At 46.1% G+C, this 14,560-nt stretch overlaps 1 protein-coding gene across 4 annotated transcripts in view; it reads left to right on the forward strand.

The window, feature by feature from the left end:
* mlip (muscular LMNA-interacting protein) overlaps positions 1-14,560 on the forward strand; it is a 74,802-nt gene that overhangs the window by 31,750 nt on the left and 28,492 nt on the right. Inside the window, exon 12 of one of the 4 annotated variants that reach the window (XM_085477904.1) lies at positions 4,042-4,675. The exons of the other annotated variants lie outside the window; for them this stretch is intronic. Within the exon in view, the coding sequence (XP_085334030.1) occupies positions 4,042-4,137 (96 nt within the window). The 3' untranslated portion in view covers positions 4,138-4,675. Of the gene's footprint in view, positions 1-4,041; positions 4,676-14,560 lie in introns of those variants that run through there. 4 annotated transcript variants of the gene reach the window in all.

Consider the following 14,560-nt stretch of genomic DNA (forward strand, 5'->3'; position numbering starts at 1 on the left):
AGTGACTTAAGCCAAACATTTTGTTTATACGCTGGTGCACAGAGGTGTGTTTAGCACTCATTATACAACATTTTAAAAACCCACCATAGGGGACATGGGGAAGCTTTCTAACACGTATGCATTCCTATTTGAATCTGGTCACCAGAGTTTTTATATTGTCGTAATCTGAAATAGGATGACATTTTTGATTTTTAATTTGAGTTTAGTGTCAGTCATTTTCCAAATACAAAAAATTATAATAATAAAATAAATAAATTTTTGCAACAGAGGTTATTACAGACTTCAACAAAAAGAAAACAACAAAGAAGAATTTTACCCAATGTGAAATGGAGACACAAAAATCACAAACTGAAGTAAAACTACAGGAGGAAAAAGACCCTCTTAGAATGTCAACAAATGGTTCTGACTAATAACACTACATTAAACTACAAAATTACATTAATTTATACAGGGAAAGTATACACAATTGAGAATGTTAACAATATAAATTAAGAAATATGTTAATTGTAATAAATGAGATAAAATGCATGATTAAATTTACTACGTGTTTAATTATTTGAAAAGTTTGTGGATGATAATTAGAGCATACTAATATGCAGCAATGTGAAAGTTTTCACATGGCTCTCTATAATCCCATGAAAAACTAAGCAGAACCCATAATTTAGTAGCTACTAAAACCATCTTTAGCAGAAATAACTTGACTTAATTCTTTTTTGTATGATTTGTCAGACTCTCACACTGTTGTAAAGGAATTTCTACCTGCTGTTTACAATGTTGCTTCAGTTCATCGAGATTTGTTAGCATTCGTCTGGAGGTCTGGACTTTGACTGCATAATTGCCAAACCTGGATTCTTTTCAGGCTCTATGATATAGATTTGCTGTTGTGCTTGGTATCATTGTCCTGTTGTATGACTCAGTTTGGCCCAAGGTTTAGCTATCAGACCGATGACCTCAAAATATTTTGGTATACAAAGGAGTTCACGGTCGACTCAATGACTGCAGGATGCCTAGATCCTGTGGCTGCAAAACAAGCCCAAATCATCATCGCTCCATCACCGGGCTTGACAGTTGACTGAAGGTGTTTGTGCTGATATGTTTGCTTTTCACCAACTATGCATTCTGGCTAAACATCTCTATTTTGCACTAGTCTGGTGTTTTGTTAAATTTTACTTTGCAAACCTAAACCGTGATGCTATTATTTTATTCAATTCAATAAAACTTTATTGATCTCAAAGGTTGATCCCGAAGGAAATTGGGTTAAAATTGGCTGTTGACCTTTGCCAGCGCCATCTTTCCCTCCGACCATATGTACATTACACAACATCACATGGGGAAGACAGGTCAGAGAGGTATAACAATGGAAAATGCACAACATGAGGTAAGACGAGGAGAATAAAGGACTCCCCCCAGGCTGAGCTCCAACAGGGAGATCAGTTTGAGAACAGAAAAAAAAAACACCTCAGGACATAGCACATGAATCATCACATCTCACAACGTAGAAGGCATAAGCTTCGAAGGCGTTTCGAGGGGGTTTGGGGGGGGGGAGTGTAGGTCTGTGTCAGAATTTTAGGGAGAGAATAAGCATTTTACTGGCAACCCTTCCGAACAAGATATGCCTATTCAGTAGAGCTGGGCGATATAAGATTTTTTCATATCACGATATGTTTTTTTCATTTCAGGCGATAACGATATCTATCACGATATAAGCCAAATAACTATATTTGTAAGATTTAAATGTGCCGTTGCTCACAAGTAAAATGTGAAATAATCAGCAGCTTGTTTTTATTTAAATATTTATTTCCCATAATAAGTTCAACAGGGTAGATGTACTTAAGGAACATGAGACTTTTTCAGATAAATAAAGGCAAATATTGCAAACTACACAAAAGGCAGCCGCTAAAGCGTTTAAGTTTCAAAATAGAACAAACGAAACAGACTAAATTGTCAATTCCACTTAGAAACAAAATATTAATTCTAAAAATAAATCTTAGTTTGTTTTACAGAAGAACAGACAAAATTGACTAACTTTTGTCAATATCAAATAAACTGAGAACTAAAAGGAAATTCTCAATCTCTCCTTGTTGTATAGCTGAGCTTTTCAAACAGTTTTAACAGTTACTTTAGTCTGACAAAAGCCGAATGACGAATTAACGCTTCCAGTCAGAGACTGAGGCTACGTCCACACGTACACGGGTATTTTTGAAAATGGAGATTTTCCGTTTTCGTTTTAAAAAAATAATCCCGTCCACACATAAAGGGAGAAATGAAGGAAAACGCTGCTATGAACATGCCAAAGCAGCAGGTGGCGCTAGATTCCTAACCGTGCAGAAATGTTGGCCAATCAGAAGTCTAGAAGCCTCGGTGGGAAAAAGTAAACAAAGCTGGGGCATAGAAGCAGAACCGAGTCGTATGTGTGGAGGGACAGTAACTGTGTGTATATGTAAGCATTTAAACACTGCAGAGAGTAGAATTGACAGTAACAGTATTGTAGAAATTCATTTCACCGAAACAATAACGTGGCGCACAGTGTGACGTCAAAAAATGCGCACATCTTTGACGCTGCATTTTCTCCGTTTTTCTAGTCCACACGTAAATGCAAAAACGGAGTTTTTAAAAATCTTCGTTTTCAGTGACCAAAAACGCCGTTTACTTGTGGACGAAAGGCGCAAACGCATAGAAAAATCTGCGTTTTCAAAAATACCCGGGTACGTGTGGACGTAGCGCATGCACCAGTTTATTGTATTTCCAGACTTGCTTTCGGCACAATTTACAGTGCACGCTACTCTGTTTTTTGTCAGACTTGAAATAGCCGAAATACCTTCACACTACGGAGCTTCTTTGGCTCTTCCGTTCGACAATCTCTCCGGCATTGGAACCATTATCTGTTTTCTCTTCGGTCACGCTCGGTTGATTTTTCTAGTCGGCACACTCATTTCCTCCATTACCCGGGCGGTACGGTGGCGGGCTGCTTCCCAAACAAATACACATGTGCGGCTTGGCACTTGTGCTGTACGTAACAAGTCACGTGACCTGACGCTGCGGCTGTGATTGGTTCGGCTCTGCGCTACTTAATTTGGATTGGCTGTTCTTTTTTTTTTTTTTTTTTAAGAGGACAAGAGCGGCGAGGTCTATCGCGATAGTTTAATTTTTCTATCGAGAAAAAGTTATATCGCGATACATATCGTTATCGTTCTATCGCCCAGCTCTACTATTCAGTCTTCTAACTGTACTGTCAAGAGCTTCAATGTTTAACATGCTAACGGAGACCTGCATTGCCTAAATTATAGCTCTTAAGTTTTTTGCAATTTCTTTGAGCAGGTCTGAACTTTATATGAGTTTGTTGGAAGGTCCACTCCTGGGAACACTGTGGTACTGTGTTAACACACCTGAATACTTCAGATCAGAAAACTGACAGAATCTCTGCTTTTATAGAAGTGCTCACACTTGCTAATGATCAGTCAATCAGATTAATCTGATTAGCAGCACCTGGCTGCTACTTACCTTCTCAATTCCTATGGTGAAAGTGCAAGTCCTTAGTCTTTCACAGGACTTCATAGAGTCCTTTAAAAACTTTGTTCTTCACATAACTGCAAAGCTGGTACAGAGTAGGTGTTTTTGCAAACTTAAAAACTTAAATTCAGTCTCACCTTACTTGCATAATATGAAGTATGCATGTAGAAAACATATTCTTACATCAGGCTGCAGAAGTTTATGTAACAGCAGGGGAAAACCTTTTTTTTTGGGGGGGGGGGGGGGGGGGGTTCTATTTGCTTTAAGGCATTCAACAAACAAACTTTGAAGTAAGTAAGTTGGGAACATATCTGGTAATTAAAAAGAGTGACCTCCTTCGCTGCAGCCATCTGTTTAGCCTTCACATGTAAAATTATTCAGATAGTCAGATACACAAAATAAATTACTGCTGTTCAAAAATTTCACATGTTTTTGGCTCCACTAATAAATGTCACACCCTGTGAATGTTGATGATTATGTAACTTCTCTTGCTTTGGATTCCATCCATCCTTTTCCACTTATCCAATTCAGGATTGCAGAGGGGCTGAAGCCTGTCCCAGCTGTGACAGAGCAAGAGGCAGGGTACACCCTGGACAGGACGCCAACCACTGCAGGGCTGGAGAATGACAACTAAATTACCTAATTTTGAAGATACAGACAAATACTTGGAGGCTGGATGCATCAGGGATTGAACCACTGACTTTCCAGTTAATAGACCTCAAGAGCGAGGCACCCAGAACAGAAATCTTAAAACGTACATCATTTGTAATTTTAGTAGCTTCCTCAAAGAGTTTCAAACACAGCACAAGTCAGAAAAAAGGTGCATAAGAAAATTTAAATGTTGAGAGCCAGGAGATGATTAATCGCTGCTAATATTACAACCTCTCTGCATGATGCTCATTATTCTCTTTACTGATTTGCCGGTGTCCTTTCACAATTCCCGCTTCTTTGCCTGTCTGCTTTCTTTCTTAATCCCAATTGTGTCAACTTGTCAAATCTCAATTGACGTCACTGTATATGTATATTTCATATCTGAGTTATATGCATCAAACCAGCTTCATGTGGAATTGCTTCACAGCGCTCCCTGGGAAATTTTATCCTGCTTTGATTTAACTGGGGCAGATTTTAAATGCCAAATGCAAAAATACAACCAAATTCTGTACGACATTATGTCTGTTTGGTTTTCTGTAAACCCACCACATCGAAGCAAATCTAATATTACAATCGCAGCCACAGCCTTAGATCACCATCATCATAATGTCAGAATGAAAGTACAAAAGATGTGAGTGTTGCATTTGCCAAGAAGAACTGTTTAAAGAGTGAGTATTTGACTGACAGAAGAAAACCAAATACGACGGCCAAAAGTCAGTTGTTCAATTTGAGAGGCAAAAAGATTTCAGATTAGCTCCTTGACAGATACTTATGTGCTTATACTGTATTTAAAAAACAAAAAACAGACTGAGGAAACTGAACAAAAAAAAGAAAGAATACTGCAAAACAACAAGCATTGTCAAACATTTCTAAAAAAGAAAGATGAGTGAAGATGAAGACAGTCAGGTGCTGTGAGTTTAAACACAGATGTATCAAATGTGTTTGCTTTAACCGCCCTGGCAGAGGAGATGTGACTCCCTATGTCAAAACACAACAGAAGATTTGAAACAGATCACTGTGCTGTGTTTGATCAAGATGATTCCATCTGACACCAGTTTCTTAATCTACCTTTTATGATGCCCTTGGTTGGTCTGTGCGGGTTCCTCTGAGAAATACTAAACAGCAACATCTTGCGGAACATTAACCCTGTGGAGGTCCAGGAACCCTTGTTACCCTTACTCTGATCTGAACATAAAGTCTGGAAAAGGTTAAGTAATTCTGATTTGGCGTTACCAACCGCCACGAGTTGGCAGCACCTCATAAATGTTTAAACCTTCTAAACTGTTTGGGTCAAATTTGACTAACCTGATCTTTTCAGATTAGATTTTAGATCCACCAGTGCAGTGTGGGTGAAGTAAAGGAAAATTGTGGTTTTAGTAGTGACAGAGTTTGAGGGAGACCTTCAGAACGTCATAAGAATTGTCTGTGCTCCCAACACATTCCTTAGGTTGCCACACAGACAGGAACCTGCTGGGTCTTTGAAGGCTCACAAAACAGTGAAATAGTAAAAGCCAAAAACTCTGAGTGATGATAGATACAGTAGTGCACTTCATGAAATGAATTATACAGATGTCTGAGAGTACCTTCCCACAGATGTGAGATCTGAAATCGAGCAGCACAGTGATGGAGAGGTCAGCAGTGTCAAGTCACAGCAAGACAGTTCCCAGCAATGGTCTTTATGTGCAACATTTGCCTGTGCCTGCTTGGGTTTCTGTCTTCCTCCCACAGTATAAAGGCATGCATGTTAGATAAATTGGTGATTCTAAGTTAGCCCTCTTGGACTCTATAGAATAAAGTGTTGCATGCGCTTGTTACATGGCGAGTATATTACATTTGCTCCTGCATGCACCCACGATGTAACTAAATAATCTAAAAATAAATTAATTAGAATCCAGCCATTGAGCTAACTGTGTCGGGCTAAGAAAGAGCAAGCACACCAATGCAGAGTCAAAGGCAGGCTTGAAACTTAAAACAATCATTTATTGAAGGTCTATATCAATCTGTGAAAGTGAGAACACAGATATAAAGGAAAATTAATACCGGGAACAAAGATTGGGCGAACAGTATGACACGACTAGGCTAAGACAGCATAATGGGTGGGAAAGACAGTGGGAGCAAATCAGAAATAAGTAGACTAGGGAAGTAAATTTAACACAATGCACACGAGACAAGAGAGACTAGCACAAAGTATAAGTAATACTGAAGCTTCAACTAAGACACGCCACATTTACATGGGCAGAAAATAAACACGGATACAGAACAGAGAGAACAGATAGACATTATGACAAGACTGAGGTAACAATAGGATCACTAACGACGCCAACTAAATATTACAAGGCCAAGAAGAAGAACCAGAGTATAAACAAAGACTACAGACTACGAACTTGATTTGAACCTATAAGTAGACATAAACCAAAGGTAAACAAACACAGAGACAAAGGCTGACTGCACAGAGATGAGACACAGGAGAGGATGAAGAACCAAGGTATATAAAAAAATAAACCCACAACAAACAAAACTTAGAAGCAATAAGAAAATAACATTAAACTCAAAAGACTAAACACCACCAAAACTAGAATATCAATTATTTTCACAAACTCAAAAATAAATCCAAACCACCAAAACTCAAAAACACATGGTCAGAGAACCTAAAATCCTCACAAACTGACTTCAAGCTAAATGCAAAGTAGCTGAGATTGAAAGAAAAGAGTGCGTGGGAGGTGGGGAACTATAAAGACTCCTGAGTTGCCGTTTCAGAGAGTCTAGGGAAACACATGTGCGGATCCCACACAAAGTCTACTACTACCACTTTAAATGCACTAGTTTGCCATGAATTAATAGGGATATTATAGATGTTAGTTACGGAGGTGTTTCTGGTATATACTATAGCAGTGAAGGCAGCTGTAACTTAAGGTAAGACAGACTGTAAGGCCAAACTATGTTAAACTGCACTGTCCCTTTTAAATAAATAAATTCAAATGCAAAAACAAATGTGGTAAAAGCTAAAAAACCCCAAAAAACCACACTTTCTCTGACCTCTGAAACATTATTAATATCAGATAGGCTGTTTATACATTTTAAATCGATCTGTATTTCAAATTTTCATGAAACCATGAAATATTTAAAATATCAAAAGTTTAAAAATGCCCCAAATCACATCATTTAAATTCCTGTAGCACAGGGTTAATTGCTATGTTATGTTAAAGCAGTGATGCTTACGCTTGTTAAGGAATATATAAATACGTGTGAATGTTGTCGATAAAAAGGAAAACTTACACATATTTTCGGATATGAAGCAGAATTTTTGAATGCATGGTTGGTAGTCCTGGCATTTTTCTGTTGTTGTCATGGTCCTGGGTCGTTGACCCAGCGTTTTGCGTTTTTTCTGATCTGTATTAGTTAGGGTTAACCTGAAGTTTGGTGTATTGTCAGCCCTACCTGTGTCTGTCCTTGGTGCTCTGTTCATGTCCCCGTGTTGTGTTGTACATCAGTCTGTTTCCTGTTTTATTTTGAAGGCTCGTGTTCTGGATTTCCTGTTCTGTTCTGAAGGTCTGTGTCTGTTGTTATTGTGTTCAGCTTGTCTCCTCCGGTCCCCAGGTGTATTAGGTTCAGCTGTTCTTCCCTCCTGTGTGTGATTACCTGATTACCTTGTGTGTGTATATTTAGTGGGTGTCGGTCTGTGCTCCTCGTCGGCTCGTCTGCGTTCATCCATGTATCACTGCGTTCCTCCGTGTAGCTCTGCATTCTATGGTGTTTCGTTCCTGTCTCTGCGTCTCTCTGCCCCGCACCCCTTTTGTATGGTCTCAGGTTTGTCTTTAGTTTCTCCCAGTTTAGGTTTGTAATTGCTCATGTTGAGTTGCCTGTTTTTGCCACCACCACCACCACCTTGTAAATAAACATCACTCTGTCATCAGTTCGCTGCATCTTGGGTCCTCCTTTTCCTCCACTCCACACGGCTCCCTCCGCCAGCCGTGACAGTACGAGCCGACCAACATGGACCCAGCAGCATTCGCACCTACCCAGGAGTTTCGGGAGGAGGTAACCGACACGGTCGCAAGGTTGGTAAACCTGTGGCTCGAGCAGGAGGAAGAAGAGTTCCACCGCGCTGTAGAAGCCAGGCTACAGCAGCTACTCTCTGCACACTCCTGGCTGCTAGACTCGCTTCACCCGCTGGCACGGGACTTCCTCCTTCATGAGCTGCACCTTCGCCCTCCAGCCGCTACCGCTTCCCAACCCAGCCCGGCGGTGAAGATTTTGCCCGGCCCGGCGGTGAAGATTTTGCCCGGGAGGAAGCGACGATCGCGCCGTCGGCGCGTCGCCCCACAGCCGAAGAGTAGGACTTCGGAACTGCCGGCTGTGGTGAGTGGAAAAGACACTCCGTCTGTTTCGCCAGCTCGAATGACTGTTTATTCCGGGGCTGTGTTTGTTGAGCCAGCTGCCCAGCAGGTAGCTCAGTTAGCCGCCCAGCAGCCACTAGCTCTGTTAGCCACTCAATCGCCACCTCCATTACAGTCACAGCCAGACCTATTAGACACTTGGTTACAATCCATAGCTCAGTCAATAGCTCTGTTGGCAAGAGACTCATCAGCTTTATTATCAGCTCATCCACCTATTCAGCCACCATCTTCACCAGCTCCGCCTGTAGTACAAGTCGAGTCCATCCAACCGGAAAAGCACTGTATTTCACCTGTTCATGTCAAGCAGAGAGACACACCACATAACGCAGTTGTCAGTCCGCAACAGCTGGCCAGCCCAGAGACTGTGACGCACTCCAGGGCCTCCCCAGAGGCTGGGTCCCAGCCCCCGGCCGACTCTGGACCCCTGGAGATTAAGAAGCCAGCTGAGGACTGTATCCGGCTGTCGCTGCCCGAGCTGGGTCAATGCTCTGTGCAGCTGCAGTCTGCCTTGTGTTTGCCAGAGGCCCGTGCGCCTGCTGGTTCTGACCCGTGCCTGCCAGAGGCCCGTGCGCCTGCTGGTTCTGACCTGTGTGTTCCAGGGGCCCCGGTGCCCACTGGTCCAGAGACTGTTTTCGCTGGGGGGCCCGAGGAGCCCGTCCAGCCCCAAGACCCATCATCTCCACCAGCTGCAGCCTCTGTGTCTCCATCCTCGCCAGCTGCGGCCTCTGTGTCTTCACCCACGCCTGGCCCGGCTTCAGCCTCTGCTTCACCCACGCCTGGCCCGGCTTCAGCCTCTGCTTCACCCACGCCTGGCCCGGCTTCAGCCTCTGCTTCAGTCTCGCCTGGCTTCAGCCTCTGCTTCTGCTTCATCCTCGCCTGGTCCGGCTCCAGCCTTCGTGTCGTCAGCATCGCCTGGCCCGGCTCCAGCATCCTCGTCAGCATCGCCTGGTCCGGCTTCTGCTTCAGCTTCGCCTGGTCCGGCCTCTGCTTCAGCATCCTCATCAGCTGCCTCGTCTGGTCCAGCCTCTGCTTCGGTCTCGTCTGGTGCTGCGACGGCCACGCCACCTTCGGGTCCCAAACTGCCGCCTCGACATCGGCGGTCATCTGCCAGGCCGCTGGTGGAGCGTCATCGTCACTATGGACGACCTCCTAGACGCCGCCGTTGCCGTCCGCACGGTCGGCCTCCAGACTTCTGTCATCGCCGCCGTTGCCGTCCGCACGGTCGGCCTCCAGACTTCTGTCATCGCCGCCGTTGCCGTCCGCACGGTCGGCCTCCAGACTTCTGTCATCGCCGCCGTTGCTGTCGGCACGGTCGGCCGCCTGAACAGTTTCCCTGTTGCCGCCGCTGCCGTGTGCACGGGCGGCCCCCTGAACTGCCTCCACTCCGCCACCGCTGCCTTCCGCTCGGTCGGCTTATGGATCTGCGTCGCCGACGTGGCCGGCCTCAGAAGATGAACTGTCCTGGACTTCTGAGCTGTCAGCCCCTGGGCCGGCCTCCTGAACTGTGTTTTTGTCCTTGTACTCCAGCATGTGTGTTTTTTGTTTTGGACGATTCCCTCGGTCCGCTGGAGCTTGTTTTGCTCTGTGTTGGTCCCTCCGTCCTGGGCCCCCGCCGCCCGCCCTGGGTTGGTCGTTTGTTTTTGTTTTTGGCTGTCTGGTGCCAGCCCTTGGAGGGGGGGTACTGTCATGGTCCTGGGTCGTTGACCCAGCGTTTTGCGTTTTTTCTGATCTGTATTAGTTAGGGTTAACCTGAAGTTTGGTGTATTGTCAGCCCTACCTGTGTCTGTCCTTGGTGCTCTGTTCATGTCCCCGTGTTGTGTTGTACATCAGTCTGTTTCCTGTTTTATTTTGAAGGCTCGTGTTCTGGATTTCCTGTTCTGTTCTGAAGGTCTGTGTCTGTTGTTATTGTGTTCAGCTTGTCTCCTCCGGTCCCCAGGTGTATTAGGTTCAGCTGTTCTTCCCTCCTGTGTGTGATTACCTGATTACCTTGTGTGTGTGTATATTTAGTGGGTGTCGGTCTGTGCTCCTCGTCGGCTCGTCTGCGTTCATCCATGTATCACTGCGTTCCTCCGTGTAGCTCTGCATTCTATGGTGTTTCGTTCCTGTCTCTGCGTCTCTCTGCCCCGCACCCCTTTTGTATGGTCTCAGGTTTGTCTTTAGTTTCTCCCAGTTTAGGTTTGTAATTGCTCATGTTGAGTTGCCTGTTTTTGCCACCACCACCACCACCTTGTAAATAAACATCACTCTGTCATCAGTTCGCTGCATCTTGGGTCCTCCTTTTCCTCCACACCACACGGCTCCCTCCGCCAGCCGTGACAGTACGAGCCGACCAACATGGACCCAGCAGCATTCGCACCTACCCAGGAGTTTCGGGAGGAGGTAACCGACACGGTCGCAAGGTTGGTAAACCTGTGGCTCGAGCAGGAGGAAGAAGAGTTCCACCGCGCTGTAGAAGCCAGGCTACAGCAGCTACTCTCTGCACACTCCTGGCTGCTAGACTCGCTTCACCCGCTGGCACGGGACTTCCTCCTTCATGAGCTGCACCTTCGCCCTCCAGCCGCTACCGCTTCCCAACCCAGCCCGGCGGTGAAGATTTTGCCCGGCCCGGCGGTGAAGATTTTGCCCGGCCCGGCGGTGAAGATTTTGCCCGGCCCGGCGGTGAAGATTTTGCCCGGCCCGGCGGTGAAGATTTTGCCCGGCCCGGCGGTGAAGATTTTGCCCGGGAGGAAGCGACGATCGCGCCGTCGGCGCGTCGCCCCACAGCCGAAGAGTAGGACTTCGGAACTGCCGGCTGTGGTGAGTGGAAAAGACACTCCGTCTGTTTCGCCAGCTCGAATGACTGTTTATTCCGGGGCTGTGTTTGTTGAGCCAGCTGCCCAGCAGGTAGCTCAGTTAGCCGCCCAGCAGCCACTAGCTCTGTTAGCCACTCAATCGCCACCTCCATTACAGTCACAGCCAGACCTATTAGACACTTGGTTACAATCCATAGCTCAGTCAATAGCTCTGTTGGCAAGAGACTCATCAGCTTTATTATCAGCTCATCCACCTATTCAGCCACCATCTTCACCAGCTCCGCCTGTAGTACAAGTCGAGTCCATCCAACCGGAAAAGCACTGTATTTCACCTGTTCATGTCAAGCAGAGAGACACACCACATAACGCAGTTGTCAGTCCGCAACAGCTGGCCAGCCCAGAGACTGTGACGCACTCCAGGGCCTCCCCAGAGGCTGGGTCCCAGCCCCCGGCCGACTCTGGACCCCTGGAGATTAAGAAGCCAGCTGAGGACTGTATCCGGCTGTCGCTGCCCGAGCTGGGTCAATGCTCTGTGCAGCTGCAGTCTGCCTTGTGTTTGCCAGAGGCCCGTGCGCCTGCTGGTTCTGACCCGTGCCTGCCAGAGGCCCGTGCGCCTGCTGGTTCTGACCTGTGTGTTCCAGGGGCCCCGGTGCCCACTGGTCCAGAGACTGTTTTCGCTGGGGGGCCCGAGGAGCCCGTCCAGCCCCAAGACCCATCATCTCCACCAGCTGCAGCCTCTGTGTCTCCATCCTCGCCAGCTGCGGCCTCTGTGTCTTCACCCACGCCTGGCCCGGCTTCAGCCTCTGCTTCACCCACGCCTGGCCCGGCTTCAGCCTCTGCTTCTGCTTCATCCTCGCCTGGTCCGGCTCCAGCCTTCGTGTCGTCAGCATCGCCTGGCCCGGCTCCAGCATCCTCGTCAGCATCGCCTGGTCCGGCTTCTGCTTCAGCTTCGCCTGGTCCGGCCTCTGCTTCAGCATCCTCATCAGCTGCCTCGTCTGGTCCAGCCTCTGCTTCGGTCTCGTCTGGTGCTGCGACGGCCACGCCACCTTCGGGTCCCAAACTGCCGCCTCGACATCGGCGGTCATCTGCCAGGCCGCTGGTGGAGCGTCATCGTCACTATGGACGACCTCCTAGACGCCGCCGTTGCCGTCCGCATGGTCGGCCTCCAGACTTCTGTCATCGCCGCCGTTGCCGTCCGCACGGTCGGCCTCCAGACTTCTGTCATCGCCGCCGTTGCCGTCCGCACGGTCGGCCTCCAGACTTCTGTCATCGCCGCCGTTGCTGTCGGCACGGTCGGCCGCCTGAACAGTTTCCCTGTTGCCGCCGCTGCCGTGTGCACGGGCGGCCCCCTGAACTGCCTCCACTCCGCCACCGCTGCCTTCCGCTCGGTCGGCTTATGGATCTGCGTCGCCGACGTGGCCGGCCTCAGAAGATGAACTGTCCTGGACTTCTGAGCTGTCAGCCCCTGGGCCGGCCTCCTGAACTGTGTTTTTGTCCTTGTACTCCAGCATGTGTGTTTTTTGTTTTGGACGATTCCCTCGGTCCGCTGGAGCTTGTTTTGCTCTGTGTTGGTCCCTCCGTCCTGGGCCCCCGCCGCCCGCCCTGGGTTGGTCGTTTGTTTTTGTTTTTGGCTGTCTGGTGCCAGCCCTTGGAGGGGGGGTACTGTCATGGTCCTGGGTCGTTGACCCAGCGTTTTGCGTTTTTTCTGATCTGTATTAGTTAGGGTTAACCTGAAGTTTGGTGTATTGTCAGCCCTACCTGTGTCTGTCCTTGGTGCTCTGTTCATGTCCCCGTGTTGTGTTGTACATCAGTCTGTTTCCTGTTTTATTTTGAAGGCTCGTGTTCTGGATTTCCTGTTCTGTTCTGAAGGTCTGTGTCTGTTGTTATTGTGTTCAGCTTGTCTCCTCCGGTCCCCAGGTGTATTAGGTTCAGCTGTTCTTCCCTCCTGTGTGTGATTACCTGATTACCTTGTGTGTGTGTATATTTAGTGGGTGTCGGTCTGTGCTCCTCGTCGGCTCGTCTGCGTTCATCCATGTATCACTGCGTTCCTCCGTGTAGCTCTGCATTCTATGGTGTTTCGTTCCTGTCTCTGCGTCTCTCTGCCCCGCACCCCTTTTGTATGGTCTCAGGTTTGTCTTTAGTTTCTCCCAGTTTAGGTTTGTAATTGCTCATGTTGAGTTGCCTGTTTTTGCCACCACCACCACCTTGTAAATAAACATCACTCTGTCATCAGTTCGCTGCATCTTGGGTCCTCCTTTTCCTCCACACCACACGGCTCCCTCCGCCAGCCGTGACAGTTGTTCATCATGTTTGACAGTGTAATGATCCTGCATGAAAAATGATGTTTTTCCTGTAATGAGACAACATAAAATTCAACACTCAGTATTGAACAATTAGACTGACTTTCAGTGAATTTTACATCTCTGACACCAAACAGTCTCTTTCCTGAAAATTCAGACACAAAACTTACAAAGCTACAAATCTTTTTAGGTTGTGTTTATTGAGGATAATGATTTTTCAGTATGCATATAATATGTGCCCATATAGAAAAGAAATGTTTTAATAAACTTAAAGATTAATCAAGCAAACAATATCTCTGATAAGCATGGAAACAATTACTTTATGTCATATAAAACAAACATTGATTTTTACAGGTACTCTGAAAAAAAATTTTTTTGATAGATATTTCTCCATAGGTATGGATTTATGTGATCACACATCATAATACGTCAGCTACCCAGGAGTGAACTTTATAGAAAGTGTTACCACTTTTTTTTTTTTTTTTTTTTTTTTTTTTTTAAAGAAAGGGTAAGAAAATAGACATTGATTTAATGTCTGTCCTTTTAGCAGAAAAAAAGAACTAGTCAGACTGCACTGGAGAGAAGAAGCAGTGGGTGGTAGCTAGTCAATAGGGAAGAGGTAAATCTTTCAACAGCTCCAAATTTGTCTTATTTAGATTCTTGTTTTTGTAAACCAGAGATACAGCACTGAGTAAAGGCAGTTCTTTTGATCAAAATCACCTTTAACACAAAAACTGCTTTGAAATTGCTGTCCTATTATTCAAGGGTTTTTTTTTTTTTTTGCATATTTCCAAAAACACAAGTTACAACATGTATTTATGAAAACTTCCAACTGAGAATCACCTTTGATGGTATAGATACTGGCTGACTATTTCCCCCTGCATCCAGCCTCTATGCACAGCGTGACTGA

The sequence above is a fragment of the Copadichromis virginalis genome, linkage group LG13 (genome assembly GCF_057382275.1).
Source record: "Copadichromis virginalis isolate Kocher_CV1m ecotype Utaka linkage group LG13, C_Virginalis_male_GT1.1, whole genome shotgun sequence".
NCBI classification, from domain to species: domain Eukaryota; kingdom Metazoa; phylum Chordata; class Actinopteri; order Cichliformes; family Cichlidae; genus Copadichromis; species Copadichromis virginalis.